The 17,732-nt window shown below is 56.1% G+C and overlaps 1 protein-coding gene across 7 annotated transcripts in view; it reads right to left on the bottom strand.

Moving 5' to 3' along the window:
• The window catches only part of FANCA (FA complementation group A), a 51,204-nt gene that overhangs the window by 1,674 nt on the left and 31,798 nt on the right, over positions 1–17,732 (bottom strand). For 2 of the 7 annotated variants that reach the window (XM_027118897.1, XM_027118899.1), the window contains 20 exons: positions 16,084–16,220; positions 15,677–15,747; positions 15,238–15,334; positions 14,660–14,847; positions 13,275–13,371; positions 12,174–12,350; positions 11,014–11,087; positions 9,471–9,599; positions 7,196–7,280; positions 5,771–5,934; positions 5,204–5,309; positions 4,268–4,324; positions 4,032–4,136; positions 3,257–3,369; positions 2,421–2,559; positions 1,452–1,514; positions 1,056–1,158; positions 592–667; positions 300–453; positions 82–174 (listed from right to left, as the gene is read on the bottom strand). In XM_027118897.1, the coding sequence (XP_026974698.1) occupies positions 82–174; positions 300–453; positions 592–667; positions 1,056–1,158; positions 1,452–1,514; positions 2,421–2,559; positions 3,257–3,369; positions 4,032–4,136; positions 4,268–4,324; positions 5,204–5,309; positions 5,771–5,934; positions 7,196–7,280; positions 9,471–9,599; positions 11,014–11,087; positions 12,174–12,350; positions 13,275–13,371; positions 14,660–14,847; positions 15,238–15,334; positions 15,677–15,747; positions 16,084–16,220 (2,228 nt within the window). Of the gene's footprint in view, positions 1–81; positions 175–299; positions 454–591; positions 668–1,055; positions 1,159–1,451; positions 1,515–2,420; positions 2,560–3,256; positions 3,370–4,031; positions 4,137–4,267; positions 4,325–4,637; positions 5,310–5,770; positions 5,935–7,195; positions 7,281–9,470; positions 9,600–11,013; positions 11,088–12,173; positions 12,351–13,274; positions 13,372–14,659; positions 14,848–15,237; positions 15,335–15,676; positions 15,748–16,083; positions 16,221–17,732 lie in introns of those variants that run through there. The other 5 variants (XM_027118898.1, XM_027118900.1, XM_027118902.1 and 2 more) reach the window with 5 other exon arrangements.

Genomic DNA, 17,732 nt, shown 5'->3' with positions numbered 1-17,732 from the left:
TCCCGAAGGCGTTCAGCACCCTCACAGTGAACAGTGATGGGGACTTAAAGACAGACAGCAAGGCGAGCATCTGGGCATTACCTCTGCCACGTCTGAGAAGCTCCTTTTCGGGCACCGAGGTATCGACTGCAGCAGAAAAAGACGAGCGTTTGTAATCAGGCTTACGGGGTCGCCCTGGAGAGAAGACAGAGCCGCGGTCAGGGTGCCCACAGCTGCACGCTGCGCCAGGAGGGGCTGCACAGGCCCCCAAGAGCTGGCCGCCCGGGTCCGTCTGGAGACAGGCCTGGCCCTGCACCTGCCTGGGCCTGGAGGTCCCCACTGTGGGCCAGAGTCCAAACCGCGCCAGTCTCCCCAGCCACGAAGAGGCCCACGAGCTTCAGGTACATGTTAACAGCAACGTGCAGGAAGGCGTCTTCCTGGAGGAGGGCGTCCTCGTCAAAGTAGGACAGGAGGCTGAAAGCAGAGACGGATGTCAGGTGACCCGGCCCTCACTGACCTCACTGAGGCCGGTGCAGGCAGCAGAGGAGCAGCCTTTCCCATCTCAAGGGAGCCCCGCCGCCCCTCCCCTGACCAGCAGGCCCCGGGGGTTACCTGTAGAAGGCGACCGGCAGCAGCCTGACCTGGTGGTCGGGGGCCAGGCGGAGGAGGGTGCGCCCCAGGCCGGCATCTGCAACACAGAGGGGCTCCGTCAGCAACGCAGGTGCCTCCCTGCAGGGTCAGGGTCTTCACGGGCGTCGTGTGCCTGGTGACGCAGGGGTGATGTCCTCATGCTGCAGAGTAGAGCTTGGGGGCCGGGGTCCCTGGGATCCTCGATACTCCACTAAATTATTTTGCTTAAATGAGTCTGCATACTTACCAAGAACAGAAACTTGCAAAAATGAGTTTTCAAAGTGAGCCCCAAGGAGAGGCTCATGTTTAACCATCTGAAAGTTCCTTCTGAAGAGAAGGACTAAAGAACGGGGCCGCAGTCTGACCCTGCCGCCCCCTGTGCTCCCGGCAGAGGGCTGGGAACCAGGACAGACCCAGGTCGGCCCGTCGGTCTCCGGATTTCTCACCCGTCTCCGTCAACTGAAAGAGCGGCAGCCAGGAAATCCTCTTCCTCTGCAGACACCCCAGGACCTCAGCACAGACGTCCAGAGGCTTCAGGGAGCCAGCGGCCTGTTACCCACAGGAGGAGGAGAAGGACCCTAAGCTGACAAGTGCGCAAGGAAGAGGTGTCCACCTGGGGCCTCTGGACATAAGACACCAAGAGGCAGGCCAACGGCCTGGGGTTTTCTCTCCTGAGAAAGCCTTTGACACAAGGGTCCCAGGTGCACCCACCCCCACCACCACCATGAGACCCTAACTCAGGAGGTCTCGGGGGAGACGGGGAGACCCATGGTTTCAAGTGCCCTGGGGGGTCGTACCAGCTGCTCGCTGCCCTGCCCACGGCGGCAGAGGGTCTGACCTACCTGTGGGGTCAGATGTGAAGAGAGCAGGCCCATCAAGGAAAAAAAAAACAGGAAAACCAACAGCTGCAAATAAAAACAGGTCCAATGACAACAAAACTACCTGTGCTCCGTTCCCTTAAAGTAATTCTAAATGGGGAAAGAACACATTCCTCGTTAACTGAACAATTTACAGGCCTAGGTTATAAATCTCTCTTAAGTGGATCTCCAGAGAAAGAAAATTTTCCAGTCACTCTTAAAGAGAAAATGTAATGGGTTATAAACTATTACTGCTTGGGGACCTGTCTCTGCTGATCCCCCAGGCCAGAGCGTGAGGAGGTGACAGTGGCCTGGAGGCTCTGGAGCCGCTAGAATCCTTCCAGCAAAAACCACCTGAAAACTCTTAAAATAGACTCTCCCTGGCAGTTTCTTCCTTTAAATTATAATCACCAAAAACTCAGCTCAGCAACTGTTCTCAGGCAGGTGGGTACGGCCTGAGCTACTGCGGGACCCTGGCTTTCACAACCAGGGGTTCAGCTGGGGGAGACACAGGGGAGCACGCCACAGCTCTGGGTAGGGGGCCCTGGGGGGTCCCACAGCTCCCAGTGGGGCCACCAGCCTGCCAACCGAGCAGCCCTCTGTCCACCCTTGGTCTTTGCCAGCAGCTAACTGGGGTGCGGGTGCCTGGAGGCTATGAGAAGGAAGGTCCCGCTGGACAGCTGACAGCCAGCCCTGACCCCCCACCCCCGGGGTTGCGTTGATAAACAGGCCGAATAAAAGCACTTGAGAATGAAATGTAAAGTACCCTTTTTATCAACAAACCTGAGAACCTAAGTCTTACTAAACCTACAAACCCAGTAAGTTTTTGCTTCCAAATAAAGTTACAAGCACCCCAAACTCTTGTCTGTCCTTGAAAAGCACAGTGTGGTCGGAACCCTGAGAACCAGTGAGGCTGCTGGGAAAGGACACGCAGGGAAAGGATCTCACTCTTACCTCCTCTCCTTGGCCGTCCAGCTGCCCCAGCTCCCGCCGGATGCTCTCCTTCCCGGCCTGTCGAATCATAAAGTGCAGGGCAGCCGCGCAGAGCCAGGCCGGGCCAGGTGTGGGGGGTGCCGCAAGGGGGGAGAGGACGCTGCCGCAGACGGAGGTGTGTGTCACCACAAGAGCCCCCTGCCTGTCACAGCGAGAACCCAAAGCGCACCCCCCGCCCCCGGCCTCCCAACCGGTCTCCACAGGCTGGCCCTTGGCTGTCAACATGCCCCTCTGCCCCGGACACAGGAAGCGGTATGCCTGGAGGGGGCGCCCGGTCCCAGCAGCCTCAGCTTTGCAAGGAGTCCTCCCCCCAGAGTCTGCACCCGCCTTCTACTCAGCCCCCACTCCAACTGCACTGTGATGTTCACAGTTCTCCAGGTTAAAACTGGGCCGAAAGTTAAAAATGGAATATAATGCAGTGATTTAAGAAAGTTCTCTGCTCTTTGCAGAATTAGACTCAGTGGGCAGACTTGGTTTCTTCGTCTTCTGAGATTTCGAGCATCCCTGACCCTTTGTGGGGGGGGACACAGGTGCCTCGGATAAAAACGGGTCACAAAGGAAGATGCAGGGAGGCTGGATGGGGCCAGCAATCCCTGCTGTGACCTCCGAGGACAGCACCACTCGGATGTGCGAGGAGACGGGCAGGTGGACCCCGGATGCCAGTCTGACGGGAACGTGTCCGCTCGGCTCTGCTTCCCCCTTCCACACGTGGGCCTCACAGAGCCTCCCCAGGGCCCCCTCCAGCTCCCGAGACACCATGCACGTAACCCAGAGTGGGTCCCGCTGCCCGCACTCACCTCCCGGCAAAGTGCCGGGCCTCCTGCAGCCTCCGCAGCTCTGCAGGCAGCGGGCTCTGAGAGCATCTCCTCCAGCGGCGGTGAAGCTCGGGCTCCAGGTGCGGCCACCACAGCTCATGGGAGAGAACGGGCACCGACAGGTCAGTCCCCGCCCCCCACCAAGAAGATCGGGAAGCCTCGGGTGATGCTGGCGATCTGCGTGGGCAACGTCTGCCCGCAGGCCGACACCCCCAGAGCCTGTCTCCCGCTCATCAAGTGCTTCATAACCACAAGGACAGCGTCTCATTTAAGGTCCAAAGCAGCTCCGTGAGGCGTGCTCATCCTCATCCGCGGAGGATGCAGGATGTGGACAGAGGATGGCCCGGTCCTTGGACGGCCCTGCTGAGCTGCAGAGCCGTGAGCCAGAGGCCACAGCCGCCCAGGGAGCCAGCAAGGAATGCGTTGCGTCCTCCCTCCCGACAAAACTGAGAAGGGGTGAGAAAGCTCGCGTGGGAGCCCCACCCGTGGAACGTCACGAGAAGGCCGGGCCAGCAGGGGCTGGGGCAGCAGCCGGACCAGCAGAGCAGCAGTCCCCGCTCAGCTCCAGTCAGCACAGAGCAAGTAGGAGTGTGAACGGCTCCGGGCACAGAGACTCCCGAGGAGCCCCACCCCAACTCCTGTGGTCTGTCCCAACTGCTCCTGGTGCAGCTTCCCCTGAATCACGCTGCCAGGAAGCCCTGGGCGGACCCCGGCTGCGCCAGGTCCAGGAACGCCCCTGAAAAGATGGGGAGCCTACCAGAGCAGAGGTCAGAAGCAAGGGGCACTGGGTCTGGCAGGCAGTCAGGGTCAGGTCGGCTGCCAGGGAGGGGTCTCTGCTTCGTAAACAGGCGTTGAGGAGCCCCTGCGGGGAGACACGCCCGCACGCAGGGTTTGCACGCGGACCAGGGCCCCGGGAGCTGCCACGCACCAAGGGCCCAGCCCTGGGGTCTGAGTGAGCAGCGACGCTGGAGGGGCAGAGGGAAAGGAAATTACCCTGAAGAAGTGGGCCGTGATGTCGTGGGTCAGGGCGCCGTCGTGGGAGAAGTTTCTCTGCACAACAGTAGAGGCCAGTGAGGAAGCACGCGCAGGACAGGGCGGGCAGCTGCTGGGGGCTCCAGCACATAAGGACACGCGGCAGGATGGTACCGCCATGGTCCACGGAGGGCTGGCTCCGTGTGGCTTCGCGTCCACCCCCGTGCCCGCCAGCCGTGGTGCAAACCCCGTGGGCCCAGGCGGGCGGGCCAGGTGCCGTCCCTGCCGTGTCCTCCCTGGCTGCTTTCACAGGCCGTTCTCAAGGCTCGAAGGGAAACAGCCTTTAGAACGAACTTAAAGAAAATCTCATTTCTGCTGCTTCCCCAGTTACCTTTTAAAGTTCCACACAAATGAACAGAACCTCAGGTCAAGCTCTAGTCACGTGTGCATTTCTAGAAAGTGGGAACCCATCTTTGGTGTAGAAGCCGTTCCCTGCAGTGGGCAGGGGAGCACTTATGCACGGCACCTCCCTGACCCTGACCACGTGCAGGTCACAGGGATGTCACCCTTTGGAGCCCCTGACAAGAGCTGGGGCACCATCTGGCTTCCGTGCCCCCAAAAGAAACCGACGGAGGGGAGGCAAGGCGGGCAGGATGGTCTGCACATGCAGGGCCCAAGCTGGTCACCCTGCGGAAGGTTCCGTGAAGGAGTCGTGCTCCGGAGGACGAGGCTGCCCAGTCGCTAGCCTCGCAGGCCGGTGCTGAGCCAGGTGAAGGGCTCACCCGCAGCTCCGAGCGCCACGTCCTACCCTCAGAGACCCGGCGTGGGCAGGCAGGACATGCACTGAGGCGTTGGCTCCACGTGACCACGGATGCGCTGGTGAGTTTTCCAGAGCCAGCCTGAGGTGCCCACGTAGCCCCTCAACCCCACAGCCCAGCTCACTTGCCCTGCGCCTACCAGCTCCGAGTTGACCAAGTGGAAGAAGTCATCGCAGTCAGGGGCGGCCAGCTGCTCCAAGCGGGGGCTGCCGACAAGCACGGAGGGGGGCAGGCCGAGGAGGATGCTGCGAGGAGGGAGGCATGGACGGTGACCCCGAGAGCTACGCTCGGAGCGCAGCCAACCCTCCCAGCCCGCTCGGAACTGGCCCTGGTCTGCGGCCTGTTGCCCTGCTGGGCCGACGGACACTCACTGTGTGTCCCCAGACCAGGTGTGATGTTACACGATGACCAAGGGCAGGGAGCAGCGCGTTAACCAACCAGTTCACGAGACCGGGAAGGACATCACGGCTCAGCCGTGATGCAGTGAGGACCCTGAGCGCACATTCCACACGAGGTCTTTGAACTGAGGGGTTTCTGAAGCCCAGGAGGAGAACTTTCACCCCCCGTTGCTTTCACACCTCTAGACCCTGCTCTCCAGGGGACCCGGGGAAGATGCCGTCCCAGGCTGGGGCGGGGGCCAGAGACGAGCGACTAGTGGGAAGAGACCCCAAAGTGAAGACAGACCCTGGGGCACCAGCCGTGTTACCGTTTGCACATGAGCAGCTCCTGCTGTCGCTGCAGGCGGCTGGCCACGTCCCACCCTCGAGCCAGGGCCTGGAGGCGTCTGCAGAAAACTCCAAAGAGGAAGTGGCCCCGGGGAGCAGCATGGCCGAGGCGCGCTGGGCCCTGCTCCAGGCCAGCAGCCATCTCCTGAAGAGAGCACGGCCAGAGGCAGAAACCCTGGGGCCTCTCACTCCCAGCAGGGCCCCGAGGTGGGGCCAGCGGAGTGAGTGCAACTAGCCTTTTCACTTGGAAATGACTGAACAACTGCAGGATTTTGCAAAAATGAAGAAAGAACAGTGCAAAGAACACCCTTCCCCAGACTCCCCATGGCTGACACTTCACCCGTTTATCACCTGCTCCCCTGTGCAGGTGGGGGGTGTGCACAGCCTGAGGGTGAATCACACAAGTGAGGCGCGAACACAGCCTGCAGGCACACGTGTGCTGTCTCACCCCCCAGATGCAGAGCACCCGTCTCATCATCACCCCGTCATCTGTGACCCCAACCCCACGTCTCCCGCTGTGTCTGCCCTCACAGGTCACCTTCTTCCACGTTCAGTTATGACGGACGTGGAGGACAAAGGTCAAGATGAGGGCTTGGGGGACTCGGGTCCTTTCTCTGTGGGATGCTTTACTCATTTTTAAGTACATTTTCCCAGTGCTCCAGACCACATCCTCCATGATTTCTCTTTCATTCCCCACATGTTCTAAAGTCTGGCACTTTTTTTAAGAGTGACAGCGGGAACACCGAATCCTATTATACAGAATTGCACGTACTCTTCCAAAGTTACAGACCCCCAGTGCACACTGTGGACGAGGATGCAGGATGGGGCCTTGCTCTGCACTCTGACCCCAGAGTTCACGCTCAAGAGATCTGGGGAGAGCAGGATGCTGACAGAAACGCCCCTTTCACTTCAACGTGAGAAACACGGTTTCTGCACTCTCCTAAAAGTGCTCCTGCCTTGCTGCCAAGTGACCCGGGAGACGGGAGAGTCTCCCAGCCTCCGACATCTGCAAACTCCTGATCCTCGGCCAGGTGGAGGGTTATTTATGTCAATCCTCAGAGCCTGACCTCCCAACGCAGCACCAGGAGTTACAAAGCAGAGAACAGGAGTAGCAGCCACGCTGCTGCCAAAGTCAGTATCTTTACTTCCTGTTCTCAAATTTTAAACGTCCTAAAGCCTGGAGATGCTTCCCATATTACAGTTTTCGTTTCCGTGTTCCTGTGATGTTCACGGTGAGGTGAGTTCACAGAGCACGTGGCCTCTCTGGTCTAAGCCATTGTGTATGTGACTCAAGCTTTCGTTCTGGTCAGGTTCCTTAGGACTCACTGGATATTCATAATAAATATCTTAATAGCACGTGGCTTAAATGCAGTGGACACACCTGAGTTTTACATCTTCTAACTCACCTGCAATCTGGAAAAAATATCACGATTTCCTGTGCAGCCGCCAAGAACCAAGTCAGAATTCTCTGAGTGACCATAACTCCTTGAACTGCAATGAAAACACAGTGAAAGCCTCCTAATTGTCTCCTAACTGTGCTGGGCTGCCTGCTTCTCCTCCTGCCTCCAGAGTGGCCTGTGGTCACAGGGCCAGGACGTGCCCGGAGACTGCAGGACACTCACGGTGTGCCAACAACAGCAAAAAGCCAGCAACCAACTCAAGCAACACATCAAAACAATTACATGCCACGACCAAGTGGGATTTATCCCAAGAATGCAAGGTTGGCTCAACATGCAAGAATCAATTAATGCAATAAACATATGAGTAGAATAAAAACCAAAAACCACACAGATAAAGCGTTAAATTAAATGCTATACCCTTTCCTGATTTAAAAAAAAACAAAAAAAAAACTAGGAGTAAAAGGGACCTTCCTCAACCTGTCAAAGGGCATCTATGAAAAACCCTCAGTTCACACCGTTCTTAATGATGAAAACTGTCCTCCTAAGATCAGGACCAGGACAACTGTCCGCTCATACCACTTCCAGTCAACACTGCCCTGTCAAGTTCTGGCCAGGACAATTCAGCAAATAAATAAATCAGTACATATAAGGCATCCAGATTGGAAAAGAAAAAGTTAAACCATCTCTACTGGCAGATTTCAAGACCTTTCATATAGAAAATCCTAAAGAATTCACAATAAAAAACCATCAGAGCAAATAAGTGAAATTAAAGCAATGAGCCTATGGTGCTAAAAAGAATAAAATACTTAATAAATTTAATCAGGGAGATGCAAGAGTTGTGTGCTAAAAACTATAAGATATTGTTGAAAATATTAAAGATGACCTTAATAAATGGAAAGCCACCCCATGTTCATGGATAGGAAGATGGCAATGCTACCCAAACTGATCTACAGATACAATGCCGTCATTATCAGAATCTCATCTCGTTTTGCAGAAAGTGATAAGTTGATCCTAAAATTCAGGTGGAAGTGCAAGGGACCCAGAATAGCCAAAAAAAATCCTGAAAAAGGACAAAGTTGGAGGATTTCACATTTTCCAATTTTTAAAATTTATTTATTTTTGGCCATGGCACATGGCTCGTTGGAACTTGTTACCCGACCAGGGGTTGAACCCAGACCCTTAGCAGTGAAAGTGCAGAGTCCTAACCACTGGACCACCAAGAAATCCCCACATTTTCCAATTTTAAAACTTACTACAAAGCTATAGTAATCAAAATGGTGTGGTCCTGGCACAAGGATAGACATATAGGTAAGTAGAATAGAATCAGGAGTCCAGGAGTGAACTCTCACATGTATGGCTAATGGACTTTCCACAGGAGTTCCAAGACCATTCAACAGGGAAAGGGCAGTCTCTTCAACAAAAGGGGACAACTGGATATCCACATACAGAAGAATGGGGCCAGATCCCTACCTCACACCATATAAAAAATTAATGCAGAATGGATCAAAGGCCTAAAAATAAGAGCTAAATCTAAAAATAGATGAATAAGGCTTCTTCAAAATTTAAAACTTTTGTGCATCAAAGTACCCCTTCTAGGGAGTGAACCGATGACTCATGGAATGAAAGAAAATATCTGCAACTCATATATCTGGTAAGGACCAAGTATCTAGAGTATATAAAGAACTCTTATGACCCAATAAGCAAATAACCCAATTTTAAGTAGGCAAAGGATCTGATTAGACATTTGTCCAAAAAAGGTAACACAAATGGTCAACCAGCACGTGAAAAGATGCTCAACATCATAAGCCATCAGGGAAAAGCAAATCAAAACCATAATGAGATAACACGACGTACCACCTCGACACAGCAACCACGAGGACGATGAGAAAAACAGGCCACGTCAGAAGGCCACACCTGGCACAGCCCATTTGGTACCAGGAACGCCTGCCTTTCATGGCAGGCAGTCCACGCCAGTGCTCCCTGCACTGTGGGTGACAACACTGGCGCCCACCACTTGCTTGACCTTTTATTCTCATCACATTTGCTAATAACCCTGATACCAGGAGACAAAGCAGAAAGACCAGGTCACTGCCACTGGCAAATCTAGGCACAGAGAGAAAGCTGATTCCGGAAGCTTGCCTTTATCTCGAAAACCCAAACTTGCGATCAGGATATGTTCAACTGTGCTCTGTATAACACAAACTGGACTGAGAGAAATAAAAACGTTCTTAGAGCTACCAAAATCAAAAGACAGACTCTTCGGGGCACTAACATTCCTAACCTTTGGCAGAAGTCCATGAGCACGTCGACAAGCGTGGCACAGGCGACTTCCAGGTCTCCATCGCAGCCCCCGGTGGCAGAGGGCGCGGGGAGGAAGTGCTGGTGGATGGCCCACTGGTGGAAGTCCTGCCTGCAATGCAAATGCCAGGGTCTGTGCTGCGGGAGGCACGGGCCAGCGTCTGCTTCAGCCAGGGGTGACGGGGCTGCATGCAGGTCCACAGCTGCTGAGCTGGGGGTGGAGCGGGTGCCTGCACTGTCCCAGGCCCACCAGCAAAGCATCCACACATGGACCAGGCTCCGTGGTGCTGAAACCACAGCAAAGACAGCCACCAACACTGCAGTCTGTTCCTGCAGGAATAACAGGACCCAAGCAGGACCTCCCCATGTGACCACGAGGGGCAGGGAGCGAGCCGCCAAAGCCTGTTTGGAACTGCAATCAGGAGACGGAAGGAGGCCCTGAACAGGACCCACACCATCAACACACAGTGACCTGAGGGTGAGTTAAGAAGGGGTCCTATGGAGCCGCAGGCCAGAAAACTAGTTCCTTCTTTCCCTCCTGGCAAGGAAGGAAGTGCACAGGAGGCAGGCCGCGCACAAACCTGAAAGGTGGAAGCGCCCACTGAGCTGGGAAAGGAAGCGGGTCATCCCTCCCATTGCCCATCACTGTCCTTCCTTATTCTACTTGTTCCGTCAGATTCTGACACCACGACACAGCACCCCCGTGTTCAGGGACGTCTCTGACCACTCCAAGTATGGTGGCTTGAGGACAGCCACCTCTGGCTTCTGCACCCCCTGACCCACCCCCAAACCCACGGCCCGTCAGCACCTGCTCGAGGCCAGGATAGCACACCTGACGTCTTGGCGGTCTCAGTCACCAGCCCCGGGACTCACATGGGTCTCAGACTCTGATTCGCTCACCCCTGCTGCCGCGCCTCAAAGCCAGCACTCGGCAAGGCGCTGCCCACCCTCCCCTCTGCTTCCCTGGCCGGCCGACCCCAGCTGAGACCCTCCAGGGCTTCCCCACTGTGGCCCTCCCCACCCTCCCCTCTGCTTCCCTGGCCGGCCGACCCCAGCTGAGACCCTCCAGGGCTTCCCCACTGTGGCCCTCCCCAGGCGCAGCCTTCTCTGATCCTTCCCCGCCGGCACCAGCTCCCAAAGCCCCATCTGGTGTCTTCAGTGCCCTCTAATCCACCTTATTTATCACCCTGCCCGCCCCCAGGCTCACACAGGGCCCGGTTCTGCACAGTTCCTGTGAAGAACGGCTTAGGGGCGTTGGGGCAGAGTGCAAGTGGGAAGCCCTGTATGTGCCTCGTGTGCCCCATCTGTCTTGTTCACACTGCATCCCCAGCTTCTAGAACATTCTAGAAGTGTCTGGCAAACTGTAGGTCAATAAATGTTTCTCAAATAAAAGAATGAATAAAATTGTACTCATACACTTATGTTAAACTGAACATTACACTGAGGATACAATGACAAAACTTAGACTTAAGACAGTGTAGAAAACTGTATTAACACTTTAAAGGGTAGATCCTTTAAACACTTACCTTTCTGTATCTGAAAGAGAATCAACTTCAGGCTGAATTTCTAGTTCCAGCTGTAACCAGTCTCTGTAAGTCAACTGAGAGAGAAGGACCAAGTGACCACCACAGCAAGGACAGAGCACAGAAGCCACAGGTTGGGGCTGTGACGCTGCCCTATCTCATATTAGCTGGAGATCTCCTGTGTGTCTGTCAGAAATATCGTCCTATGCCATCTCCCAGGGTTAGACTGGGAGGCTGGCACCAAGCCCAGATGAAGAATCAGTCATTTAACTCTGAACGTGAAGCTAACCAAAACTGTTCAAACTGGCATTTAAGCTCAGTCCTCAACGCCGCTGCCTGGTCCTGGACAGCCCGCAGCATCTGCACAACAATCACTTTCTAGCTCACTGAGCTGTGCAAATGACCAAAAGATAAACTTGATGTGACAACATGCTTCCAACAGTCACAGCTCCACGCGTCAACACAGACTAGCCTCAAAACCTCACACCGCTGACAGAGAGAAGGAAGGTCTAGTACATGTTGGGAATTAGGAGCAAGAGAAATATAAACTAAATGCACAAAATATAAAGTGTGGCCACGTCCAGACACCATGTTGTATTCGAATAATTTTTGTGCCAATAAATGACATCAGAATTCAAAAACAAAAAAAACCTCACACTGTGTGTAACAACGTGTCTCAGGGACACGCATGCAGCACACGCAGTGTGTGTAAACGCCGGGGCTGCGCGGCACCAGCAGGGACGTGTGTGTAGACAGTGATCGAGGCACGGCTGCTCCTGCCTCGTTGCTCCTGGCATCAGGCAGATGGTCAGACCTACTCTTGTATGACTGATTATTAACAATAAAAGAGTTGAAAAACATATACAATAAAACGACACAACTTCTTCTCTAAAGACCAGAACAAGCAGGCAAACATCCAAGAAATAAATGAAAAGTTATGAAGAGGTGGCAGAAACAGTCACATGGGCACGTTGTCTGAGCGGCCAAGCTTCCGGTGACTGTGCTTGGAGACACCCGGCCCCAGCTCACGGCCTGGCAGGCATGTGTCAAATCTGACGATCCCAGGAGTGATTTCTGTCGGGTCAGGCCCGCCGCCCATGTCCTGCGCCCACGGAGCCCAGAGCGTGGAGGAGCAAAGCAGCGGAAGGGACAGTGGGACCTACATGGAGTCCCTCCTGCTTCAGCAGTTCCCGCAAGGTCCTCTGCTTCCACAGGCAGAGAGCGGCTCGCTGCCAGTCCACGGAGGGCAGGCACAGGGGCCGCCAGGGAGAGCTGGCCGGGTCTTCCCAAGAGGGAGGGTCTCGGGCCTCTGAGAACCATCTGAACACCATGAACTGGAACTGAAAAAAGACAGTGGCGTGTGTGCTGTGAGACTGAGGAAACACGCAGGGGCCTGGCTGCGCCCGGCTGGCAGCGAGGAGCCCCTGGTCTCGGTGGGCAGCCAGCCCTGACCACACATCTCTGAGCTGCCATGCCCTGCAGCCGCGCACGGCCGTCACGCGCGACCCGCGGGCACCGGCATTCTAAGAAGTGTGCTCACTGGCTACAGGAGATGCTCCCTCAGCGATGCACTGAGCCGCACATCTTTGCCTTAGGAGGTCGCACCCCCACCCTCATGCTGACAGAGCCACAGGCTGCTTGAGGGGACCTCGGGGAGCTTGGGACACAGGGCGAGGACTTCCTCTTCTGGGCCGCTCCTCCGGATCTCTATCCCACACTTTAAAATGTCGGCACCTGGGACCGGGAGCACAGGGGCACCTGGACCCCAGGCTGCTCCTGACGCGGTGGAGCTCCCAGCAGCGCCCAGGAGCCCGACGCGGAGCCTGGAACTCTGAACCAGGCTCGAACCTCATGGGAGACGTGCCCTAAAGCTCTGCAGGCGCAGCAACACTGGTTCCCGCTGTGACGGCACCGCCGCCTTTGACGCTGAGGATTCTAACACGCGGCTTCCCAGGCCGTCTTCAGAGGAAGCACAGGGTGCTTCTTTAAATGCTGACACACTTTCTATGAACGGCAATCTTCTAACTTGCCTACTTCATAAATAAGGAGGGACATCTGTAGCTGTCACCTGCCAGCCCCTCCTCTTAACTCAGATGGAAGGAAAAGGCAGTGTTCAACCCAAGCAGACGGCAGGGTGGCGCCAGGAGACAAGTCTGCTACGAACGAGGCCGGTGCCGGGATGGAGGCGACACAGGCTTCAGGCCAGAAACCCGTACAAGACTGGAACTTCCAGGAGAGCAGAAAAAGGAACCCACGAGACTCACCTTTTTTATAAGGCCTGGAGACAAACAGCTGTACGACATGTCACGTGACTGGGAAGAAAACTTACACAAAGAATAAGAAATTGCCGCTGTACAAAATCTGAAAATAGAAAACAGATTATAACACAGAAATGGGATCCACGCAAAACAACAGGTGGAAGAAGAGCGTGAACTGCACAACGTGAACTGAGGGCCTCCCAGCCCGACGGCCGCTCGGCGCTCAGCCTCAGGCCCAGCCAGGCCGGCTCCTCCGAGCCCTCGGGAAGAGCCCCCAGTGAGGCCGTCTGGCCTGAGCTCTTTCCACGTTGACGAGAGACTCAGAAAACACATGAACACGCAGGCTCTGCACGTAAGGGCTTGCTTTCCCAGCGTGTCCAGAGCCACGGTCAGAACCAAGGGAATGAAGTGAGGAGGTGCGAGGTGGGTGTTCCCCGTGTGATTGCGTAAGGCTCTCGTTCATCTGCATGATGGCAAATTATTCACTGTTCCCGCCTAAAAGAACCTCAGAGCCAGAGTGAAGCATGTCCGGTTTCCAACTCAGCCTCTGCCTGCCCATGGCGGGCTGTGACGTGTGGGAGGGAGAGGCTGCCGAGAACAGAGGTGACCATGAGGCCCAGAGAGTCAGGACTGTGGCGAGGAAGGGGCCCGACTCCCAGTGCGGACTTGTCAGTGGTGCTGCTGTGGATGGCGCGGACAGCTGGCGGGCACTGGTCCCAGGCCGCGTTCCTGTGCTCAGCTCTCCCTGTCTCTCCTAATGCCAGCTCAGTCCGTGAGCCGCGACCCTGGTCCCAACATCTCCCACCGGAGCCTCCGGCTTCCGTCCTGACCTCAGCAGCCACAGGAAGCCCTTCGGGCCTGAGTCACACGTGGACTCCCCAGGGCTCTGCCCATGGGATGGCCACTCTCACCCAACCCCCGCCCATCTCTCACAGCCGCCGACCCCAGGCTACGGGCTCCCTGCGACTCACCAGGTCCCGGGAGGGGGCCTAGCACGCAGTGTGCAGCGAGTGGAGGAGCACATAACTGGACGATGGGTCTCAAAACCCTCTGGATGGGACAGCTGTGTGTGTAGAAACCTCCCCCAGAGAAAGCTGTTCACCACAGGGACCCCGGAACCTAACCTGAGGGTCAGGTCCAGCCAGCCGCTGGCCACCTGACCTGGAGAAGGGCACCTGCAGCCCACTGTGAGCATCTTGAAAAGCAGGTAGCAAAGTAGGGTGATCTCACTTTTCTAACTGAAGATACCAACACACACACAAATACACCCAAGACAAGGTTCTGGAAGGGTACAGACCAACACGGTAAAGACTGGTCATCTGTAGAGCATGTGTGTCTGTGCTAATTTTGTCTGATGAACGTGTGTTACTTTTGACAAGAGGGACACTCACTTCAGACACAGGGCTGAGGACTCCTGGGTCCTACAGGGCAGGAGGATGTCGAAGAGCTCGGGGACGGGCAGGCCCCTGGCAGGGGTGGGAGGGCCCACATGCACCTCCGGGAGGGCAGACCTGGACTCGCCGAGGTGGACGGCCAGGGCAGCCAACCCCACCACATGTGAGGCACTCAGGCTCGGGCCCTAAAATAGGAAAGAAGAGTGGTTCAGGGACTTCCCTGGTAGTCCAGTGGCTAAAGACTCCGTGCTCCCAATGCAGGGGGCCAGGGTTCAATCCCTGGTCAGGGAACGAGATTCCACATGCCGCAAGTAAGAGCCCACATGCCGCAACTAAGAGCCCGCGTGCCTCAACTAAAGATCCCGCATGCCGCAACTAAAGATTCTGTGTGCTACAACTAAGAGCCCACGTGCCGCAACTAAAGAGCCTACATGCCGCAACTAAGAGCCCAGATGCCCCAATGAAGACCGGGCGCAGCCACATGCATACATACGTACATACGTAGATAAATACAGAAATATTTAAAAAGAAAAGAGGTTCAGCGTTGTGGGGGCTGGAGGAGGTGGCAGCCCTACCTGGTGATGGAGCAGTTGGCAGAGCCGGCTGAGCAGAGCCGGCAGGAGCCTGCGTCTGCACAGGGTCCTCACGAAGTGGGCGGCCCAGGGGCCCTGCCTGTGGGGACAGCCACAGAGAACAGTGGCAGCGGCCAGGCCTGGCCCTGCACTGCCCGCCTGGAGCCTGGTGGATGAGCAGTCAGGCACCAGAGACTGAAGAAAGAACCAGGCTGTTTCCCAACCAGGAGGGTCTCCTGTTGCGACGCTGACCGTCGCCACGCCCCTGCTGGATAAGTCAGCCCCCCCCCCCAGGCCCTTCCCCAGCGCAGCACGAAGTCGGGGGGCAGGACCAGGGCCCCAGGCTCAGAGCTGGACCAGGAACGACGGCCACTCTCATCACGAGCACCCAGGCCGCCCCAGGACAGCTCCAAACCCCCCGGTGAGACCGCCTAGCCTCTACCTGTCTGGTGGGGCAACGCTGGAGGCCGCCATGAGGTTCTGACAGAAAGACGTCAGCAGGAGGTCCACGACCTGAGAGAGGAGAGGTCTCAGGGCCGCAAACCCACATCACAGCGTTTCCACCCTGGACGTACAGGGCCACAGTGGAGCTGACGAGACTGGAAAACGAGCCCCCATCCGGAGAAGAGGCTGCAACACCTCAGCACAGGAATCCCCAAACCCTGGGAGGGGCCCCCAGGGGTCATCACGGAGCTTCTTAGCAGAGAGCAGGGTCAGCAAACCTGCCCACAAAGGGCCACGAGCAGCCTCTGCCACAACTTCCTCCCAAACACAGAGTCTGTACGCAAACGGCAGCACCGGCCCGAAACCCTCAACTCACATGTGGTCTCCCTGGTGCCCCACACTCACCCTCTGCTCCCACGGCTGCAGCTTGGGGGACCGGACGCTGAGCTGAACCGGGGCCCCCTCGAAGTCGCTGTCATCCTCGCCGAGGCCCAGGGCGGAGCGGAGCTGTTCAGAGATCACTGCCATCTGAGCCAACAACGCTGCAAGGCAGGCACCAGCGCCATGAGCAGGGGCGCCACCCACCACCTCAGGGGCCACACTCTCAACTGACCCTGGGGCCGCTCTCGTCCCCGCCCGGCCAGCAGCGGAACCACTTTTCTGCAGTGCAAGTGGCCAGGCTTCTCCGAGGGGCTGGCATAGCTCTTCACGTCACCACAGCCCCTGTGTCTATACCCCGCGCCCCTCACCCGCCAGCCACCTCTGCACACACTGACGCCCGCTGCGGCCGCCCGGCCCGGCCTCAGCAGCTCTGCCAGCACAGGGACTCACAGGCCTGGCTGGCTGACCATCTTGCGGCAGCGCTGGGGCCCCACACAGGCCTCGACCTCCCCAAGAACCACGTACTGCAGGAGCAGAGTTTGGAAGGGTCACGCTGACCATGAGGGGACATCCTGGGCCCTCAGGACGACCACGGTGGAGGCAGAGCTAACAGTGCAGAGCTGGGGCTGCCGACCCTCCACCACAGGTGAAAATCTGTGCGTAACTTCTGACCCGAAGCTTAACTCCTCACAGCCTTCCGTGTATTTTGCATGTCATGTGAATCTACGTGTATTTTATGCATTCACGACATACCTAATTTTCTCAATATTTCTAGGCAATGTGGTTTATCTGAAATTTTTGCAATTGTCATTTATCTCAAAAAATTTTCCAGTATATTTACCGAAAATAATCTGCATATACTGAGTGGACCCACACAGTTAAAAACTGTGTTGCGGACTTCCCTGGTGGCGCAGTGGTTAAGAATTCACCTGCCAATGCAGGGGACACGGGTTCGAGCCCTGTCCAGGAAGATCCCACATGCCGCGGAGCAACTAAGCCCCTGTGCGCCACAACTACTGAGCCTGCGCTCTAGAGCCCGTGAGCCACAACTACTGAAGCCCGTGTGCCTAGAGCCCGTGCTCCGCAACAAGCAAAGCCACCGCGATGAGAAGCCCGTGCACCGCAACGAAGAGCAGCCCCTGTTCGCCACAACTAGAGAAAGCCCACGGGCAGCAACGAAGACCCAGCGCAGCCAAAAATAAATTAAAAAAAACCGAACTGTGTTGTTCAAGGGTCAACTGTATTTCCTCCGTGAGACTCTCATAGGAATTAAATGAATTCATAATAAATAAACATCTACTGAAGTCACTAGGTGAAAACATGCCTTATGTATTTTAGTTTCTGCATTTAGCATAGCAAAACTCTAAAAACACCGGAACCTAACATTTCACTTGTGGACCACTATGGCCACTGAGCGCTTTGAACTGCTCACGCCTGTCCTCCAGGCCCCTCATAGGAAACAGTCCCAGAAGCAGAGGCCCAGTGCTGAAGAGCACAGCCACCCAGGCAGTAAAGGAAGGAGACAACGCAGCTTTCCTCCTCCATGTCTCCTGTCCCACCGAGACGCCAGGTAGCAGAATAACCATATTCTACCCAGACATTGGGACAGCCTGAGTGTCAGAAAGGAGGCACGCTCCACACCCACCAGGCCGTGGTCAGGTTCACTACCAGAT

The sequence above is a fragment of the Aethalodelphis obliquidens genome, unplaced genomic scaffold (genome assembly GCF_003676395.1).
Source record: "Aethalodelphis obliquidens isolate GAN/ISIS:26980383/991018 unplaced genomic scaffold, ASM367639v1 scaffold20, whole genome shotgun sequence".
Classification (NCBI taxonomy): domain Eukaryota; kingdom Metazoa; phylum Chordata; class Mammalia; order Artiodactyla; family Delphinidae; genus Aethalodelphis; species Aethalodelphis obliquidens.
This window is presented reverse-complemented; position numbering and strand designations above follow the sequence as displayed.